This window comes from Dendropsophus ebraccatus, chromosome 15 (assembly GCF_027789765.1).
Source record: "Dendropsophus ebraccatus isolate aDenEbr1 chromosome 15, aDenEbr1.pat, whole genome shotgun sequence".
Taxonomy (NCBI): Eukaryota; Metazoa; Chordata; class Amphibia; order Anura; family Hylidae; genus Dendropsophus; species Dendropsophus ebraccatus.
In genome coordinates this window covers 3,246,313-3,268,953 of record NC_091468.1, presented here as the reverse complement: position 1 = coordinate 3,268,953, position 22,641 = coordinate 3,246,313, and the positions used below count along the sequence as shown (strand labels likewise).

The 22,641-nt window shown below is 47.7% G+C and overlaps 1 protein-coding gene across 2 annotated transcripts in view; it reads right to left on the bottom strand.

Annotated features, from left to right (window-relative positions):
- The window catches only part of MSH2 (mutS homolog 2), a 94,327-nt gene that overhangs the window by 19,184 nt on the left and 52,502 nt on the right, over positions 1-22,641 (bottom strand). For both annotated transcript variants that reach the window (XM_069955523.1, XM_069955524.1), the window contains exons 9-10: positions 10,267-10,390; positions 8,979-9,129 (exon numbers count right to left, since the gene is read on the bottom strand). In XM_069955523.1, the coding sequence (XP_069811624.1) occupies positions 8,979-9,129; positions 10,267-10,390 (275 nt within the window). The remainder of the gene's footprint in view (positions 1-8,978; positions 9,130-10,266; positions 10,391-22,641) is intronic.

Genomic DNA, 22,641 nt, shown 5'->3' with positions numbered 1-22,641 from the left:
ACAGCCTGCCTGTGGCCATAGCACTGATCAGTGTTATCTGTGATCATTACATACAGCCTTCCTGTGGCCATAGCACTGATCAGTGTTATCTGTGATCATTACATACAGCCTGCCTGTGGCCATAGCACTGATCAGTGTTATCTGTGATCATTACATACAGCCTGCCTGTGGCCATAGCATAGCACTGATCAGTGTTATCTGTGATCATTACCTAGAGCCTGCCTGTGGCCATAGCACTGATCAGTGTTATCTGTGATCATTACATCCAGCCTGCCTGTGGCCATAGCAGGGATCAGTGTTATCTGTGATCATTACATACAGCCTGTGGCCATAGCAGTGATCAGTGTTATCTGTGATCATTACATACAGCCTGCCTGTGGCCATAGCACTGATCAGTGTTATCTGTGATCATTACATACAGCCTGCCTGTGGCCATAGCACTGATCAGTGTTATCTGTGATCATTACATACAGCCTGCCTGTGGCCATAGCACTGATCAATGTTATCTGTGATCATTACATACAGCCTGCCTGTGGCCATAGCACTGATCAGTGTTATCTGTGATCATTATATACAGCCTGCCTGTGGCCATAGCACTGATCAGTGTTATCTGTGATCATTACATGCAGCTTGTATCAGATCACAGATCACAGGCTGTATGTGGCCATAGCATAGCGGGGATCAGTATTATCTGTGATCATTACATAGAGCCTGCCTGTGGCCATAGCAAAGCAGGAATTAGAGTTATCGGCGATCTTCTGATAGAGCCTGCCTGTGGCAGACAGAAGAATGAAGACTTGACTACAGGAAGGTAAGAGACCTCCAGCAATCAGGTAGTGCGATCGGGACCCCTGCAGACACGCTGCGGGGGTCCAGATTGGTTAGCGCACAATCGTGGCAGCCCACCATTAAGGGTAAGGGTCTGGCTGCAGATAGCAGCTGATCCTCACCGGCTATGGAGCGAGCTCAGCTCCTGAGCCTGCTCCATAGCCTGGGACCCCGGCAGCATCGGGGGAGTAAATGTACGCCCATGGTCATTAAGGGGTTCCAAGATGTCAAAAGTTTTCTATGACGACAGCGACACTTTAACAACCTAAGGAGCTGTAGAAACCTAAGAAAGCGGAGTCTCCGGTGACCTCTTACTTCCCCTTATTTTCCATTTGCTGAGACCCAGTCTAGTTTTGCCATAAAACAGACCACAACGCTGGCCATATATACTGTGCCCCCACAAACATATATACCGCACCCCCCCCCCACATACATATACTGTGCCCTCCCCCACACACATATACACCGCGCCCCCCCATCTACACTGTGCCCCCTTCATACATAGCGCCCCCCACATACATATACACTGTGCCCCCTCACATACATATACACTGTGCCCCCCTCACATACACCGCCCCCACATACACTGTGCCCCCCTCACATACACCGCCCCCACATACACTGTGCCCCCCTCACATACAGCGCCCCCACATACACTGTGCCCCCCTCACATACACCGCGCCCCCCCACATACATATACACCGTGCCCCCCCACATACATATACACCGTGCCCCCCCACATACATATACACTGTGCCCCCCCACATACACTGTGCCCCCCCACATACACTGTGCCCCCCCACATACATATACACCGCGTCCCCCACATACATATACACCGCGTCCCCCACATACATATACACCGCGTCCCCCACATACATATACACCGCGTCCCCCCACACATATACACCGCGCCCCCCACATACATATACACTGTGCCCCCCCACATACATCGCGTCCCCCACATACATATACACCGCGTCCCCCACATACATATACACCGCGTCCCCCACATACATATACACCGCGTCCCCCACATACATATACACCGCGTCCCCCACATACATATACACCGCGTCCCCCACATACATATACACAGCGTCCCCCACATACATATACACTGTGCTGCTAAAGAGCTGCTAGGTGGGTTAGATAACTTTGTAAAACTTTTTACAGACACAGCAAAAGTCCACATATGGGACGTTCTTTTCTCTGCCACTTCCTATGAGGACTAAACAAGTAAGCAGAATTTCCATTGTGACCATACGTCCACTACGTGTGTTGTATCCCCTCCCCCACCCTTGGTGTGGCGCCTGTAGTCCTGAGTGGACGTGAGCGGCAGGTGGGACGGTTGCAGTCAGATTATCCGGAGGCTACATTTGTTTAATCTTTATAATTCAGCCGGGGCCGTCATGGCTCTTGTATTGTTGCGTTACCATAACTGCGTCTCCTTTCTGCCTCCCGGACAGATTGTGTAAATAACTAGTGAGATAAGAGGAGAGGCGCTCGCTAATACACAGTGCACCTGGCACGGGAACAAAGCCGCATGGTGGGAGCAGGTGGCTGCGCCCGGGAAGAACAACAACGTCCGACCATTCACGCTCATCAGGAGGAAAACAAACTCCTGAAAAGATCCATCAATCACCCAGCGACACGTCTACAACTATCGGCCGTGTTCTATCTGTAACCAGAAGGGTGAGACACATCCCCGACATGCTGCTCACCATCCCCCGCTCCATAGCCGCATCCTAACCGTTATAAAAGGAACAGCCGGACGTCTGGAGACAAGTTATTGGTGCACAAGTAAAACAGGAAAGTGCTGAGGACTCAGCCGATATACAATGTAATGGCGGCCCTATAGGAGCGACGGGGGATCTAGATCTATTTATGGCGGAAAGTGGGATTAAGGCGCTATGAGGCTTCCATGAAAGTGGCGGTCACCTTACTGAAGATCCCTGACGGTCCGAGGTTCATTGGTGAAAGCAACAACAGAGGCGCTATGAGCCGGAATCAGCAACAACAGAGGCGCTATGAGCCGGAATCAGCAACAACAGAGGCGCTATGAGCCGGAATCAGCAACAACAGAGGCGCTATGAGCCGGAATCAGCAACAACAGAGGCGCTATGAGCCGGAATCAGCAACAACAACAAACAGATAGCCGGAATCAGCAACAACAACAGAGGCGCTATGAGCCGGAATCATCAACAGCAACAGAGGCGCTATGAGCCGGAATCATCAGCAACAACAGAGGCGCTATGAGCCGGAATCAGCAACAACAGAGGCGCTATGAGCCGGAATCAGCAACAACAGAGGCGCTATGAGCCGGAATCAGCAACAACAGAGGCGCTATGAGCCGGAATCAGCAACAACAGAGGCGCTATGAGCCGGAATCAGCAACAACAGAGGCGCTATGAGCCGGAATCAGCAACAACAGAGGCGCTATGAGCCGGAATCATCAGCAACAACAGAGGCGCTATGAGCCGGAATCATCAGCAACAACAGAGGCGCTATGAGCCGGAATCAGCAACAACAACAAAGGCGCTATGAGCCGGAATCAGCAACAACAACAAACAGATAGCCGGAATCATCAGCAACAACAGAGGCGCTATGAGCCGGAATCAGCAACAACAACAAACAGATAGCCGGAATCATCAGCAACAACAGAGGCGCTATGAGCCGGAATCATCAGCAACAACAGAGGCGCTATGAGCTGGAATCATCAACAACAACAGAGGCGCTTTGAGACGGAATCATCAGCAACAACAGAGGCGCTATGAGCCGGAATCATCAGCAACAACAGAGGCGCTATGAGCCGGAATCATCAGCAACAACAGAGGCGCTATGAGCCGGAATCAGCAACAACAGAGGCGCTATGAGCCGGAATCAGCAACAACAGAGGCGCTATGAGCCGGAATCCAATTCTAAGAACTCAAACATCTTATGAAAAAGACTTCACCTTTATTAGCGCCCCCTCGTCCTCGCTGCAGATACTCTGTAACCTCTCGTGTTCAAAGAATACTTTATAGAAGGAAAATATATATAAAAAATTGTGCCTAGTCTAAGAATCTCCCAGTTTCCCCTTTAAACCAGCAGTAATGTGCGGCCTCTGCTACAGGAGGTCAATCATCTTGAGCTGGTAGAGGTGGCACTATAAGGGCCGAATAACACGGCCCAACATTACACTGCAAGATCAGTGCTCAGTTACAGAGTCTATACAAGGCTCAATCATGCGGCAGGGCTGTGTATGTATGTGCGTATATATATATATATATATATATATATATATATATATATATATATATATATATATATATAGGCTAATCATTGTCTTTATTTCAGCCCGGTTTGGTAGATTATCACTCAGTGTACTTGGACCCTTAATAAAGTTGTGGTTAGGAAAACCACCAGGAATCATCATCAGGATAAGATGACTGATGAAAGGAAGGGGCAGCAGCCCAAGTCAGGCCTGGGACTATAACCACCGTATTAGACAGTTCTCAATGTCAGGAGCTTGGTCCGGAACCAGGCTGGAGTCAGAATCTGGAACAATAAGCAAGGGAATTATAGCAGAAATCCATGGAAAAAAAAAAAAAAGGTTTTAGCTCAATCACCCAATATTCTGCAATTCAGGACCCCTCTAAGTATATAGTCAGAAGGAGCCAGTCTGCAAGGAATGACCGAGCAGACGGTGGGCCGCACCATAGGCACAGAGAGCAGTGATATACACTTGCTTCAGACAAGGGAGGGGCGCCAGGTTGCCTTCCATGACAGGACGGAGGACTGGAGCCACAGCCGAGAGCAGGGATCTGATGCCAGAGCCGGCAGCAACACTGTGACCTTATTATACACCATATGTTATCAGCACCAGTCTCCCCATGCAGATATCCCCTCCCTCAGAGTGTGGGAAGCCTATCCTCCATGACAGCTTCTATACATTACACACACAGAAGAGGGGTCCTGCTCCCCCATAGCACACCCTCAGAAGCTGCTGCATCATGGAGGACATTATAGAGCAGCACTGGAGGTAGTACAATGCTAGAGGCAGTAATGGCTTCTGAGTCTTTCCGCCTCTCTCTACAGTGCTCTTTCTTCCTCCCACCATCTTCATCTATGAGACGCAGCAGTAATCTGACCACTGTGTAGACTAGATGAGTACAACTGAAGCAGCTCCAATCATTGGCCATGTGAATACTGGCGGCTGAAGAAGTTGGATGCAGCCCTAAGAAATCCAGGGAAAACATGGATACAGCCATAGGCCATACTCACCAGGACTCCCCAGTGCTGCCGCCAACTCCTTCAGCCACCGGTATTCATATGCCGAATGATCAGACTAACCTAAAACGTCATAACTACAAAACCTATAGCTCCACATCCCCAACCACAAGGTGACTCAGATGCCGGGGCCCATCATCACCAGCTCCAATATACAGGTGTTAAATCCAACCACAGCACCACCGCAGGGCAAATAAGGCATTACAACCTCCTCATTACAATCAATTGATGAGCTATACGCTCTAGAACTCTGACCCCCCCCCCCCCCCCCCGTTTATATAGTATTATAGTGTACTTCATGTGCGCTCCTTATAGGACAGAAGTTTGCCAGACATTTTGCTGCATGTAACACTCCTACCAGATATTGCTCCACCCATGTTTTGTGCATTTATCCTTATAGGAAACCAGCTTGGTATACATTATCCTTAGGGAACACGAGCCCGGAATATCAGGTCAGCTTGATATCATGAGTCAGCGAATGACCTGCCGGTGAATCACGAGCAGGAAACATCCCATGTAGAAGAGGCGCCGTATTACCCTGACATGCCTCCGCTTCTCAGCTGTGCTTCCAATTTCACACAATGACTCATTGTCGATAACGATTCCAAAAAGAACAAAGTCTACCAGAGCAGGCGGTGGGCTGTGCGAACATCTAAGAGGCGCAGCCTTCGAGGGGCTCGGATCCTTCAGCACAGGACGGACACTTCTTAAGAGATTTGTGAAATCTAAATCTGCATCAAAACTGGAAACTTGTCAAAACATGAAACGTAGAACCGGAGATACAAGACGGGTTGTGATCATAAGAAGCGAAGAACGCCGGATGGGGAAGATCTCCGATATACATGTGTTCCCAATTCTTTTATTGTTCTCCTAATGTCACAATGTCAGGTGAAAACCGTGCGGCTCAAAGAAATCCCCATTACTATTGGACAATGGGCTCCTATTGCAGCCACAGGGGCCGGTTTTCTTTTTATTTATAAAAAAAAAAAAAAAAGCCTGGCTGAAAAACAAAACTGACACGTCCGCAGCTGACTTAAGTGAGGGTCGATATTTAGGGGCATGCGAGCGCCGACCTGTGAGGTCTGCACTCGCTTGCTGCTGGTGCTATTACATGCACTGACAGCGAGCGAGAGGGGGGGGGGGTTTGGGGGGGCTGTGGGGAGCAGCTGCCCAGACGATCTTTAGATCATCCAGGTGGCCCATAGAAGATAGCATAGCAGAGGTCGGCTGCCACTACCCCTATAACACGAAGCAAACCGCCACAATCATTATTGGGAAGTCAACCATCAACTAATATCCAGTATGTCGGCTGATCGTTGATTTAAAAACATGACTTATGACACAAGCCGAGATAAAAGCTTAAGAAGTTTGAGGCAAATCAGAAAATAAAGCCCCAAGCGGGTCCTTAAGACTCCAAATGTTCAACCTGTCAATCTAAGCAGAGGGGGGGGGGGGGGGGGGTTAGGTGAGGGTGCTAGGAGAGAATGGTCTGAACATTGCTGGGTTTTTGCAGTCTCAGGGAACCCCCCCGTGAGCTTTATCTTTTGTTGCTCCAGCACCGCAATAAAAGCTTTAGATGAAAACAGTTATATCTCCCGATTTAGGTAGAAATCCTACAAGGAGCCGCAGGATGGGGAGATTCCTCTTAGCTGGTGAGTGCAGGTGAACGGAAAATCAACTAAAACCGCATGGGATCTGCCACCGAACCTAAAAGGACCGCCACCGAACCGAAGGAACCGCCACTGAACCTAAGGAAGCGCTACAGAACCTAAAAGGGACCGCCACTGAACCGAAGGAAGCGCTACAGAACCTAAAGAGAACGCCACAGAACCTAAGAAACCGCTACAGAACCTAAAGAGAACGCCACAGAACCTAAGGAACCGCTACAGAACCAAAGGAACCGCCACAGAAGCTAAGGAACCGCTACAGAACCTAAAGGAAATGCCACCGAAGCTAAGGAACCGCCACAGAACCAAAGGAACCGCCACAGAACCAAAGGAACCGCCACCGAAGCTAAGGAACCGCTACAGAACCTAAAGAAAACGCCACCGAAGCTAAGGAACCGCCACCGAAGCTAAGGAACCGCTACAGAACCAAAGGAACCGCCACCAAAGCTAAGGAACCGCTACAGAACCTAAAGAAAACGCCACCGAAGCTAAGGAACCGCCACAGAACCAAAGGAACCGCCACAGAACCAAAGGAACCGCCACCAGTAAATATCACAGCAGTTCAGTATCGGATCCCATGTGGTTTTAGTTATTTTTCTGTTCACCTGCGCTCACCAGCTTAGAGGAATCTCCCCTCTGCGGCTCCTTGTAGTATTTCCACCTATTGTACTCCACCATGCACGTGCAGTGGCCTCCACCGATGGTCGCCGGAGAGCTGCGGTCATCTTCATGAGGCCTATTTGTGTCCATTCTGGTTGCACAACCTTTAAAGGAGAGTGCATGGTCTATGGATCTCTATGACTTCCCCGGACATCGCCCTTCACGTCGGCTTCTTTTTTTAATCTCTCGATTTAGGAAGCTATAACTGCCTTTACTTTAGTCAGCAAAAAGCAGCTGACAGTAAGGTGTTCTTCCAGTGATCTCCTACCATACGTCTAATACGGAGCTTGAGGTTTATTAGCTTTATTTACCTGTAAGGCTCTACCTTAAAATTTCAATGAAGGAAACTGGAATTACTATAGCCATTTACTTACTCCCTGCTGATGCTGGTAACGATAAAGTCCTGTGATCACACTAGCCTCAGCACAGTTCTGATCACTGCAGGAAAGAAGCAACTGAAGGGACGGACCGGTGATCACAGCAGCCTCAGCACAGATCTGATCACTGCAGAAAACAAGCGACTGAAGGAACGGACCGGTGATCACAGCAGCCTCAGCACAGTTTTGATCACTGCAGGAAACAAGCAACTGAAGGGACAGACCGGTGATCACAGCAGCCTCAGCACAGTTCTGATCACTGTGCAGGAAAGAAGCAACTGAAGGGAAGAACCAGGGGTAGAGAGAAGGGTGATGTGGAAATACAGTACTATATGTACTTGAAAAGGGACTTTGTCCTCGCTCCAGGAAAATACAGCTAGTAACTGTTCTAGAGAATTCTGAGCAACCATGTTTTATATAATCTCCAATCTATTTTATTATTACAATATTTGGCTGGGTTCACACTATGTATATTTCAGTCAGTATTGTGGTCCTCATATTGCAACCAAAACCAGGAGTGGATTATAAACACAGAAAGGATCTGTTCGCACAATGTTGAAATTGAGTGGATGGCAGCCATATAACAGTAAATAACGGCCATTATTTCAATACAACGGCCGTTGTTTTAAAATAGCAGCAAATATTTGCCATTAAATGACGGCCATCCACTCAATTTCAACATTGTGTGAACGGAGCCTGTGTTTTTAATCCACTACTGGTTTTGGTTGCAATACTGACTGAAATATACATAGTGTGAACCCAGCCTTAAAGTGAATGTAATACCAGGTACGTCACTTTAAAAAAAAAAAAAAAATTAAAATCAGCACTGGACTTTTCGGAAGCACCGGCTCACCCTGAAGCACTGGGGGCAGGAACACCTCCCCCCCCCCCAGTTTGATGAAGCACCCTCCCCTCTGTGACATGGCTCCACTAGAATCAGTGGGGAAGGGTTACAAAACCAGGCCGCATTTCAAAAAAGGACCGCGCCACCAGCATTCGCTTTAAAGCAACATAGAAGTCAATGTGATCTGGCATGTAGGATTTCTGTCGATTGACCTTGACGGACTTATTAGCCATGTTACTAGGTTTCCATTACAAAACATCTTATTCTACAAGGATTCGATGTGAGCAGAAGCCAATACATATAAATGGATGAGATAAACCAGATGGCTACCTGTTGGTGAACCTCACACCGTTCTTCTGAATATCGATTGTCGTGAACTTCTTGTTGTTCCGCAGAGCCTTCTCCTCCTTGCAGGTCACGCGGAAATAGTGACCGAGCTGCGCATTGGATTCCAGTTTTATGCTTTTTCCGGGATCCAGACCTGTATGATGGAAACAGAGAATGGAAGAAGAGACTCTAGAGAAGTTCTTATAGCCGTCCGTCACCCAGAAAGCCTGGCTTGTTATCGCCGGTTAATGAAGACTTACCAGCACAATGATAACAATAGTATCGTCATGTCACTCAGGTGTTCAGCAACCGTTCGCTCTGCCCATCTACGCAGCCAATTACCCATATTATGTGACAGGCCGGGCGCCCAGCAGCACAGGTCTCTCAGGAATACTCCGCAGACAGTATATAAAGGGTTTATTGACTCTGGCAGCCAGTGTGCAGTAAGGAGGGGTGTTACTTTAATGTCAATGTCTGTGCTGACACGGCGGGCGGATGTGCATGTGCACATATTCATCCTATCTATTAAGCGACATTAGTTTGCCGACTTTGATATCCGTAATTAAAACTGAATAGGTGGTGAATACAGAAGAGCTGCTGAGCAGCTGGCAATGAGAAAGCTCGACGGGGAAGCTGGAGTCCATGTGCGAGCTGGAGGATTTACACTAATGAAAGCAGGAGGTGTGGTGCCGGGGTGACGGGCCGCCACCGGGCCCTCTCATTACTAACCGGCTATTAAAGGCCATCTCCTCTAGCAGATATATTGTAAGGCCGCGGCTGGCCGCCTCCTGATCATTTTACCTTCTTGGACATTGGAGAAGATGTCATTTTGTGCAAAAGTGGTAAAGGTGATGGAGAGGATTGTGATCCGTTATTGCTGCAGAGCGCTGCAATGCACCGGTCATAGCAGAGCGCTATACAAGCCATAGGGGGCGACAAACACAACATTACAGGATCAACACACGAGAATAAGGTAAATGGTCGACCAGTACATAGGGAGAGAGGCCGCTGCCTGCAAGGGCTTACACTGTACAAGGTAAGGAGGGGAGACAGAAGGTAAGGGGGCCGATCTGGGGACACAATGGGGTGCAGAGTTATTGTATGTTGTAGCCTCATCTATTGTAATGAGTGCCATAACTCTCTTTTGGGCCCAAGACAAAAATGTAGGGAGTCCGGTCACGTGCACAGGCCCATTGACTAAAAAAAACCACACACCAAAAACACAGAGGTGTCAGACGGTTACTGTGACCCCGGGCAGGGTGATGGGTCAGTACTCGCAGATCCCACTCACCGAGCTCTCTGGCCGCACTATTCAGGGTGGCCTGCATGTTCTTCTCAAGCTCGTCCATCTTCTCTCTCAGTTCGGTCAGGTTTGGATCAAAGGAAGCTTTCACCAGAAATTCGTGATTTTCTACCTAGAAAAAAAAAAACATCCATAAAATGAACAGAAATAAAGTCTGCATAAAGCAGCATAAAGCAGTCTGCATAAAGTAGCACAGAGTATTCTGAAAGACAGAGGCCTCTAGGCATAAATGTATGGAGACCAGGACAAAAAGGGGAGTAAAAAAAAAAAAAAAAAAACATAAAAAAACCTCAAATCTCCCCCATAGTATTGCCGTCAGTCTTTTTTCAACCAAAACCAGGAGCGGAGTAAACACACCAACCTGTGCAAAAACATAGCGTGGACCCAAACTTATAAATCACAATGACGACTTAAATATTAAAATCTGAAATCCCTGCGGGACAGGAGGAACGTCCTAATATTCCACAATCAGATGTAAAATTATACAGAAAATGGTTTTAAATATACATCAAAAGCCAAACCTGTCCGTCTGTCCGTGTTACTCTATTCAGCTGGTAACTATGGATCCCGCTGTGTAGGACTCTCTAGTTTCCTCCTCCACCTCTATGGTGTTGGCGAGGGGTCACCATGGCAGGTGTGGCGGCCGCTGATATAGTACAAGACCCCGCGGTGCCATTCGGAAGAAACTACCACAGAGTTCTGCTGACAATTTCTGAATTATGGACAATAAAACTGGACTTGGCCCTTGGCAGGATTGTGTGGACACTGGCTGAAATACATCAATAACATAACAAAGCTATGGGAAGCCACTACAGAGGAGCAACGTAAAACATCCAGCAGGCTGCAAGGGGAAAAAAGAGAGGAAGATTCTGGAGGAGAAGGCTTCACTGCATTACCACAAGCAATGTTAACCTGGCAAATGGCTGGCTGAGGTGGGCTAGTGACATGGGTAGTGACTGGCCGAGCAGGGACTTCCTGTATGGTGGGAGGCAGGCGGTGTGTGAATGCGGCCCTCCAGCATGTGACCACCATAGCTGCTATGATAGCATGGGATTGTGGAGTAATGAGGCCTGACCACAGTGTTACAGACGCCATAACACACAGATACCCTGAACCTTCATATCATGACAGGACTGCTGAACAATCCATAAATCCAGAGACGCTTTAAGAACCATTTACACTTTCCTTCCTGGACTGTGTGCGACAATAGGAAACCATGCGGCAGTTAGAGTATATACGGGATGTCCGTCACCAGCAGTGCCACATGGTTCTATGTGGACCATAAATGCAGTCACCTATATGGATGTTATTCTGGGTGGAATATAATATAATATATACACACACACACACCTATATATATATATATATATATATATATATATATATATATATATATATATATATATATATATATATATATATATATATATAGTGGAAGCCTATGGGTGTGGAATCCCTCTTATATACAATGATACTGTACAATGTGGCGCAGATGACAGACGTGGCTCTCAGACTATACTGTACGCCGTCATATCATTGGGCTTATTGGAAAAACAAAAAGAAACTATGAACAATTTGTTAAACAAAACCAGAGAGTTATCCGGAAATAATTTGCGCAGGTCGGATAATCCAAGAGCCTCCTGGACATAGAGAGACGTACACCGTATACTGAGTATTCCTATAATACGGATATGGAATTACACAGCTGCTTTATATTTCCCTCAATTAAATATACGCCGCCATTAACCCCCTCGTATCTCTCCCCCACATGTAACAGCATTCATCTATGTGGTAATATAGTGGAATCTCCTAATATCCAGGAGCCGAGCGCCATATCTCACAGTCACTTAGCGCTCTCCGTACAGCGGCAGCTCGGTAATCGCAGCCACAGCCCTTAACACTTTATCCACTTCACAGGACTCAGATTTTTTTTTTTGTCCATTAAAGAACTTAATGTAGAGTGAAGAATCTAAAGTTATGTTTCTACTTTGTTATTAGTTATCATAAAAAGAGGCCGTATTTCAAAGTGTAATCTTTTTTTTATTAGATGTCTAACACTTGGTTGGCAAAAAAGATTACTACAACGGACAGACACAGAAACCCGCTGCAGGAGCAGAGCAAACTCGCTATATAACACGGCTATATAACAGCTATACTTACTGTATCCAGGCCCAGTCTCCTGAAGGCAGCTATATAACAGCTATACTTACTGTATCCAGGTCCAGTCTCCTATATAACAGCTATACTTACTGTATCCAGGTCCAGTCTCCTGAAGGCAGCTATATAACAGCTATACCTACTATATCCAGGTCCAGTCTCCTGAAGGCAGCTATATAACAGCTATACTTACTGTATCCAGGTCCAGTCTCCTATATAACAGCTATACTTACTGTATCCAGGTCCAGTCTCCTGAAGGCAGCTATATAACAGCTATACTTACTGTATCCAGGTCCAGTCTCCTGAAGGTAGCTATATAACAGCTATACTTACTGTATCCAGGTCCAGTCTCCTGAAGGCAGCTATATAACAGCTATACCTACTATATCCAGGTCCAGTATCCTGAAGGCTGCTATATAACAGCTATACTTACTGTATCCAGGTCCAGTCTCCTGAAGGCAGCTATATAACAGCTATACTTACTGTATCCAGGTCCAGTCTCCTGAAGGCAGCTATATAACAGCTATACTTACTGTATCCAGGTCCAGTCTCCTGCTATATAACAGCTATACTTACTGTAGCCAGGTCCAGTCTCCTGAAGGCAGCTATATAACAGCTATACTTACTGTATCCAGGTCCAGTCTCCTGAAGGCAGCTATATAACAGCTATACTTACTGTATCCAGGTCCAGTCTCCTGAAGGCAGCTATATAACAGCTATACTTACTGTATCCAGGTCCAGTCTCCTGAAGGCAGCTATATAACAGCTATACTTACTGTATCCAGGTCCAGTCTTCTGAAGGCAGCTATATAACAGCTATACTTACTGTATCCAGGTCCAGTCTCCTGCTATATAACAGCTATACTTACTGTAGCCAGGTCCAGTCTCCTGAAGGCTGCTATATAACAGCTATACTTACTGTATCCAGGTCCAGTCTCCTGAAGGCAGCTATATAACAGCTATACTTACTGTATCCAGGTCCAGTCTCCTGAAGGCAGCTATATAACAGCTATACTTACTGTATCCAGGTCCAGTCTCCTGAAGGCTGCTATATAACAGCTATACTTACTGTATACAGGTCCAGTCTCCTGCTATATAACAGCTATACTTACTGTATCCAGGTCCAGTCTCCTGAAGGCGGCTATATAACAGCTATACTTACTGTATCCAGGTCCAGTCTCCTGAAGACAGCTATATACCAGCTATACTTACTGTATCCAGGTCCAGTCTCCTGAAGGCTGCTATATAACAGCTATACTTACTGTATCCAGACCCAGTCTCCTGAAGGCTGCTATATAACAGCTATACTTACTGTATCCAGACCCAGTCTCCTGAAGGCAGCTATAGAACAGCTATACTTACTGTATCCAGACCCAGTCTCCTGAAGGCTGCTATATAACAGATATACTTACTGTATCCAGGTCCAGTCTCCTGCTATATACCAGCTATACTTACTGTATCCAGGTCCAGTCTCCTGAAGGCAGCTATATAACAGCGATACTTACTGTATCCAGGTCCAGTCTCCTGAAGGCTGCTATATACCAGCTATACTTACTGTATCCAGGTCCAGTCTCCTGAAGGCAGCTATTTAACAGCTATATAGCAGCTGTTTTATAGCAGCCTTCAGGAGACTGGACCTGGATACAGTAAGTATAGCTGTTATATAGGAGACTGGACCTGGATACAGTAAGTATAGCTGTTATATAGCAGCCTTCAGGAGACTGGACCTGGATACAGTAAGTATAGCTGTTATATAGCTGCCTTCAGGAGACTGGACCTGGATACAGTAAGTATAGCTGTTATATAGCAGCCTTCATGAGACTGGACCTGGATACAGTAAGTATAGCTGTACATCTACACATCTTTATGACGGACTCCCTAGTACCCCTTTGACCCATGTCGATAGGCCTCTTACCAGCCAGCCCCATGCTCTGTACTGAAGAGGAGCAATCACCCCTAAACAGCTGTCTGCAGATGGGCAGTCTTTCCTCTTGGAGAGATGTTTGGCTTGGTCTATATCCCCAGTCAATGTTCTAAGACTCCTAGATGAAGTGTAACACTGACTTGAAGGGACACCTCTTTGCCTAAGTAGTGTGAGATCCATTTGCATATCCTTTCTTCCCACAATTCATTAGACTCAATGTAATACCTATGGTCAGATCTGCTTACATGTATAGAAATGATGAAGAATGAGGCTACACTGGCAGAAAGGTTCCAGTCTGCTAGATGCAACTAATTCTCTCTAAAGGTTACACGTACAGGAACTACCCACGCATGTAATAGGATTTCCTCTATGATACCTGCCCTCATATAGAATTACTAGCCGTAAAGAGTCAGTAATCTGAAGCCGCCATGGCACTGCCACTCCGCCCGTCAGTGCGCCCACCGCCCTAGAACTGCCGTCCTTTCAGGGGAGGACAAAGGGGCATAATGAAGGTTTTGCCTCAGATATTGCTGCTGCAAAAAATATACTGCTAGATCCTTAAAGGGGTTCTCCAGCGTTAGACAAACATGGCCACTTTCTTCAAGAGACAGCATCACTCTTGTCTCCAGGTCAGGTGTGGTTTGCAATTAGTTCCATTCACTTTAATGGTACTGAGTTATAAAACCTGCACCTAACCTGGAGACAAGAGCGGTGCTGTCTCTGGAAGAAAGTGGCCATGTTTTTGTGATGCTGGAGAACCCCTTTAATAATAGGGCAGGCTTCTTCTTGGTGAATCTATGATGGCCGCCAGGGCCAGGGATTGGCCAAGCTGCAGCTGTCAGCCCTGTTCATACTGAGATACAGCACTGTGGGACAGAGATCGGCAGGGGGATCAGGGTAGGAGAGAGGGAAGCTTTTCCCCCCCATTTGCAGCCCAGGCACATACATGTTATTTCCTGGACATCCCCTTTAACCACATTACTGTAAAGTAGAATAAAATTGTATACTGCTTGGGAGGAATCAATGTGAAGCTAAAGCAGCTCTGCCCCCGGGTCTCCCACCGAGATCACAGACGGCTCCAGGTACCACCCCTGAGCCCTGTAGCATCCGTGACTGGGGTGTAAGACAGACGCTGGCTGAGAATGACCCCCAGCTGGAGTGCACTCCTCAGATCCCGGCCAGTGATGTCACAGCCCGGCCACCGCTCAGAGAGGAGAGCTGTGGTCAGTAATGTAAGCGACGCAGACGAGCTGTGAACGATAGGGACAGAGTAAAAGGGCAAAAATGCAAATATAAGCAACATTGCTCATGTAAACCCTCGGCAAACCTGCTTACCTCAGCGTTACCAGTTATAAACCTTTATTAGGTGAGGATACCCCTTTAAGTGTGTGCAAACATCTATGAAGGAAATGCTGACACGACTGTACTGACTAGTGAGCCTTACATCAGGATGGATCGCCCCTGTAAGACACCGGGAGGAAAGCACAGCCGACTATTACTCCTTCCTGTAGGTGCACAATGTCAGCAGATCCTTCCAGAACCTCCGAGGATAGACCTGGGCAGCCAGCCCTCCTGATACGGCCACCACGGCCAGAGCCAGGTCTAAGTCATAGTTATATGATCTGCGGCATATATATATCATCCCCCTCCTCCAGTCATGGTCGCAGCTCTCTGCCAGGTAACGTCTCTATAAACGACCAATCTTGATAGCTGAGTGCACAAAAATCTCATTAAAGGAGTTGTCCTTTGCTAAGCTTGCTGCCTGCACAGATCAGCGTGCAATAAGGAGAACCATGCTTCTTCTGTCCAGATTTTCAATTTCCAAATGATAAAATAAAAGCGCAGCGAGATGCGTCCTCCAGGTCAGCGCACATTATCCGCTGCTGCCAGTGATGGAGGGCGCACCTCATACAGAGCAGCTTGTTATAGCGGGTGAGGAGCTTCCCAAAGGGGCAGCAGATCTACATAGAATACCGATTATCGAGGAAGAGGTAAGCGGTCTCTATGGGGGGGATGCAGCTAGCCATGACACTAATGTGAGAAGCAGCAGAGTATTGCAGCCTGGACTCTGCAGATGGTCCCAGCTAATCCAGCAACGACTCATCCAGGAGTCTCCACTGATACACGGCCAGCTTAAAAATATGAATATACAAAAAAGGGTCTGTGGAGTCCCAGTTATGAGACTGAAAACCTGGGAATAGCCAGATATCCCGCCAAGGAAGGAAAGCCTGGTGCCAAGGGGGGAGATCACCAACCCCCACCCCCCGATATGTAGTCCCACTCAGTCTAATTAAGTTGCGAGTATTGTGACAGGACAAGGAGTTACCAGAGTCAGGTATCTAACCACAGGCAGCCGCCCCGGGGTCTCCAGCCAGCCGCCCCGGGGTCTCCAGCCAGCCGCCCCGGGGTCTCCAGCCAGCCACGGGCAGTCGCCCCGGGGTCTCCAGCCAGCCACAGGCAGCCGCCCCGGGGTCTCCAGCCAGCCACGGGCAGCCGCCCCGGGGTCTCCAGCCAGCCACAGGCAGCCGCCCCGGGGTCTCCAGCCAGCCACAGGCAGTCGCCCCGGGGTCTCCATCCACAGGCAACCGCCTCAGGGTATTGCTACTCATCAGCATGGATTGTGGCCAGCCCACTAGGTGGCGCCCTTAGCAGTGGGTTTCATTCCCTGGAGGGCTATGTGACTATTCCCGGCTCCGCAGACCTCCCTTTTTTGCACACTCTTCAGAGCACTGGACTGAATCTTAGGAGCCGCATAAGTCTCAGAATAGAAGAACTGAGGCCAAAAAGAAGAATACAAGAACACAACGAAATCAGAAGAAAAGCATAAAATCAATATTGTCACAGAATAAACCTAAAATAAAGAATCTGCCCACAGAGAATTGAATGAAGCTGGAAATAGAAACAATGACGATAATAATCAATATCCAGCTCCAATTACTGTGTGGCCCCCGCTCCAGTCAGGGACCAATTAGCTTAGGAAACAGACTGCCTGGGGTACACAGGAGGCAGCGAGAACCATAATATTATTATATATATATATATATATATATATATATATATATATATATATATATATATATATATATATATATATATATATATATATATATTATATATATATATATATATATATACACATACATATATATATACATATACACTCACCGGCCACATTATTAGGTACACCATGCTAGTAACGGGTTGGACCCCCTTTTCCCTCAGAACTGCCTCAATTCTTGGTGGCATAGATACAACAAGGTGCTGGAAGCTTCCTCAGAGATTTTGGTCCATAGTGACATGATGACATCACACAGTTGCCGCAGATTTGTCGGCTGCACATCCATGATGCCAATCTCCCGTTCCACCACATCCCAAAGATGCTCTATTGGATTGAGATCTGGTGACTGTGGAGGCCATTGGAGTACAGTGACCTCATTGTCATGTTCAAGAAACCAGTCTGAGATGATTCTAGCTTTATGACATGGCGCATTATCCTGCTGAAAGTCGCCATCAGATGTTGGGTCCATTGTGGTCATAAAGGGATGGACATGGTCAGCAACAATACTCAGGTAGGCTGTGGCGTTGCAACCATGCTCAATTGGTACCAAGGCGCCCAAAGAGTGCCAAGAAAATATTCCCCACACCATGACACCACCCCCACCAGCCTGAACCGCTGATACAAGGCAGGATGGATCCATGCTTTCATGTTGTTGAGGCCAAATTCTGACCCTACCATCCGAATGTCGCAGCAGAAATCGAGACTCATCAGACCAGGCAAAGTTTTTCCAATCTTCTACTGTCCAATTTCGATGAGCTTGTGCAAATTGTAGCCTCAGTTTCCTGTTCTTAGCTGAGCGGAGTGGCACCCGGTGTGGTCTTCTGCTGCTGTAGCCCATCTGCCTCAGAGTTGGCCGTACTGTGCGCTCAGAGATGCTCTTCTCCTACCTTGGCTGTAACGGTTGGCTATTTGAGTCACTGTTGCCTTTCTATCAGCTGGAACCAGTCTGCCCATTCTCCTCTGACCTCTGGCATCAACAAGGCATTTCCGCCCACAGAACGGCCGCTCACTGGATGGTTTTTCTTTTTCGGACCATTCTCTGTAAACCCTAGAGATGGTTGTGCGTGAAAATCCCAGTAGATCAGCAGTTTCTGAAATACTCAGACCAGCCCTTCTGGCACCAACAACCATACCACGTTCAAAGGCACCAAATCACCTTTCTTCCCCATACTGATGCTCGGTTTGAACTGCAGGAGATTGTCTTGACCATGTCTACATGCCTAAATGCACTGAGTTGCCGCCATGTGATTGGCTGATTAGAAATTAAGTGGTAACGTGCAGTTGGACAGGTATACCTAATAAAGTGGCCGGTAAGTGTGTGTGTGTATGTGTATGTGTATATATATATATATATATATATATATATATATATATATATATATATATATATATATATATATATATATATATATATATATATATATATATATATATATATATGTGTGTGTGTGTGTGTGTGTGTATATATGTGTATATGCATCTGTGTGTATATATGTGAATATGCATATGTGTGTATATATATATTATATACACACACACTAATATATATATATATATATATATATATATATATATTATATAAAATCACACAGGTAATTGTGTGCTGACGCGGCCTGTGAGAAAAGACTACAACATGGACCAGCCACACCCCGATGTATCAGATACAACTATAAGCCATATACTAGGACGGGTAACGGAGGGGCATCCTGCACGGCCCTGGTGGTGCGAGGGGCTGAGACTCCGGCTTCTCTACATCCCTCAGTCTCAATCGGTCATCACTGAGGGAACATATCTGTAAGCACAAACCCCCAATCTCTATAAATTTCTGACATCAGTTAATCTAAATACATTTCTCTCTCTCTCTGAATACCTCTAGGTGTCCATGGGCGGCACAGCCACAATGCACTATGTAAGACCCGACAGCCCTGGAGAAGCATTATACGGAGACCTTAGAGGAGACACTGGAGAGCGGCCGCAGTCTGACAGATCCCATAAACCAGGAGCAGGTCCTTGATGACACAACAGGAGGAGAGCCGACACTTTAGGCCACAACTAGATCTCCAGACACATGCAGGTAAATGCCAGAAACGTCTGCAGGGTTAGAGCCTTATTACACCAGATGATTATCGTGCAAAAAGTAGTTATATCATTCAAACTAAAACAAGGATACGCTAGAGTAACGGCCAACATCACCATTGATTGAACATGTAACCTTGATTACAATTATTGAACAATTATGCCACGCCCCTTTTGCAAGCCACACCCACTGGATGTGGCAAGCTACAGATAACAGAGGAGAGCCATGGTGCTGTATACTCACTTTCTTTTTCAGGAAAATATGAAGGATAACACAAACTTTCCCCCATCATGGTTAGAGGTCGGGTCCCCCTCATGGTTAGAGGTCGGGTCCCCCTCATGGTTAGAGGTCGGGTCCCCCTCATGGTTAGAGGTCGGGTCCCCCTCATGGTTAGAGGTCGGGTCCCCCTCATGGTTAGAGGTCGGGTCCCCCTCATGGTTAGAGGTCGGGTCCCCCTCATGGTTAGAGGTCGGGTCCTCCTCATGGTTAGAGGTCGGGTCCCCCTCATGGTTAGAGGTCGGGTGACGCCATTTATTGTCACACTACTGGGTTTTTTCTTATTACATTATAATGACAAACAAAACCATCCGAATGTCCCTGATCAGAAGTTCCCATCCCCCAGTTCTTAATCCGGGGTATTGCCACCTCTAACATCACTGACAGCTTGGTCTTTTTTGGCAGTTGTGGATGAGGTTCTGTATGTTCTCAGAGGGTAAAGCCGCCCATTCTTCTTTGTTCCTGTATATTCCTGGGCTGTCCTGCATGATCTGCGTGCTGAGATCTCCCCAGAGAGGCTCAATGATATTGAGATCAGGAGACAGATGGCTGCTCCAGAACCTTCACTTTGTTCTGCTGTAGCCAATGAAAGGTCAACTTGGCCTTGTGTTTTGGTTCATAGTCATGTTGGAACGTCCAAGTACGTCCCATGTGCAGCCTCTTGGCTTATGAGTGCATCTTTGCCTCCAGTATTTGCTGATAACCGTCTGTATTCATCTTTCCTTAATCTCTGACCAAGTTTCCTGAGCCTTTGTAGCTCACACATCCCCAAAACATCAGCAATCCCCCCCCCTGTGCTTTACAATAGAAATGGTGTCCCTTCCATCATAGGCCTTGGGGACTCCTCTCCAAATGTAACTTTATGGATGTGGCCAAAAAGTTGGATTCTAGTTACTCATTACTCCAAATGATCTTGTTCTGGGCCGTTGCGAGGCTAGTCTCTGGGCCGTTGCGAGGCTAGTCTCTGGGCCGTTGCGAGGCTAGTCTCTGGGCCGTTGCGAGGCTAGTCTCTGGGCCGTTGCGAGGCTAGTCTCTGGGCCGTTGCGAGGCTAGTCTCTGGGCTGTGTGGTGTATTGTAGGCGAGATACTTTCCAGAATTTCCACAGTAATGGCTTTCTTATAGTGACTCGAGCATTTTTCTTCAAGTGCCTCCTTATTGTGCATCCTGAAGCAGCCGCACCGCTAGTTTTCGGAGAGTCCTGAATTTCAGCTGATGTTATTTGTGGGTTTTTCTTTGGATCCTGAACAATTTTCCGGGCAGTTGTGGCAGAAATGTGTCAACTTCTGTGCATGTTATCGGCCCAAATCACCAGAGGAGGGGAACTTTTGATCAGGGTCATCTGGATGTTTTTAGTTGTCATGATCGACCTGTCATTGGCTACAGCAGAACAAAGTGAAGGTTCTGGAGCGCCATCTCAATCTCCTGACCTCAGTATTATTAAAAGAGTACTCCAGGCACCCCCTGTAAAATCTAAACTCCTCACACACTGGGGGATGGTTACTGGCCTCCTCTCTGTCACATTTCTTCCCCCTCTGGCTGCTCTCGCTGCCCACTGCACTCTTCTCTGTTGCTGCTGATTACATCTCCAGCTTCCTGTTTGGACCAGTGTCTGTGTGCTGCATATTCCTACAGTCCCCACAATGCTCTGCTCCCCTGGCCGGCCTCTGTATACCTCCCACCTCCTCCTCCCACCCACAAACATGGCCACAACCCCGCCCCCCATCCCTAGCTCCTCTATTCCCCGCCTCCCTCCATCTATTCCCCGCCCCCCATCCCTAGCTCCTCTATTCCCCACCTCCCTCCATCTATTCCCCGCCCCCCATCCCTAGCTCCTCTATTCCCCGCCTCCCTCCATCTATTCCCCGCCCCCCATCCCTAGCTCCTCTATTCCCCGCCTCCCTCCATCTATTCCCCGCCCCCCATCCCTAGCTCCTCTATTCCCCACCTCCCTCCATCTATTCCCCGCCCCCCATCCCTAGCTCCTCTATTCCCCGCCTCCCTCCATCTATTCCCCTCCCACTGCACAGCTTAGTCCCCTACACAAGCAGTAATGGGAAATACTGACAACCCAGCCCCCTTAACTGCAGCCACCATTGTCTACTTTTAATATATACTATACTATAACTCTAGTCCAGCAGCTGACAGCAAGCAGCAACATCTTTCAGGAGCTTGAACTCGGCCAGGATCTTCCAGGGAGCATTGAAACAAACCTTTTCAGCTCCAGAAAGATGTTGCTGCTTGCTGTCAGCTGCTGGACTATGAGTTATAGCTGAATCTGGTGTCCTTCTGGAGGAGAATCCTGTAGCATCAGACACCAGTGATCTCCTAGCAGGCATCTGGCATTAAAAGGGTGCCAAATGCCTCCTATTAGATCTATGACATCTGATGCTGCCGGCAGCTGCCGATCTCCAGGATGACTGAGAAGCAGAGGAGGGAGCCCGACAGATAATATAGTATGTATTGTAAAACTGGGCGGGCAGAGGAGGAGTGTGGGTGGGAACAGGAGGAGGAGTGGGGGCGGGCAGAGGAGTGGGGGGCGGGCACAGGAGGAGTGGGGGCGGGCACAGGAGGAGGAGTGGGGGCAGGCACAGGAGGAGTGGGGGCGGGCACAGGAGGAGTGGGGGCGGGCAGAGGAGGTGTTGAGGGGCAGGCAGAGGAGGTGTTGAGGGGCAGGTTTCCCTGTGACAGAGAGGAAATACATCACGTCTCAGGGGCTATTACTGCTGTCAGACATTTGCCATTGATAACCTGGACACACCGGGTGACATACCCGCTCCATGTCCATTGATATAACCTGGACACACCTATAATATATAACCTTGATACATGGGGTGACATACCTGCACTATTTCCATTGATATAACCTGGAC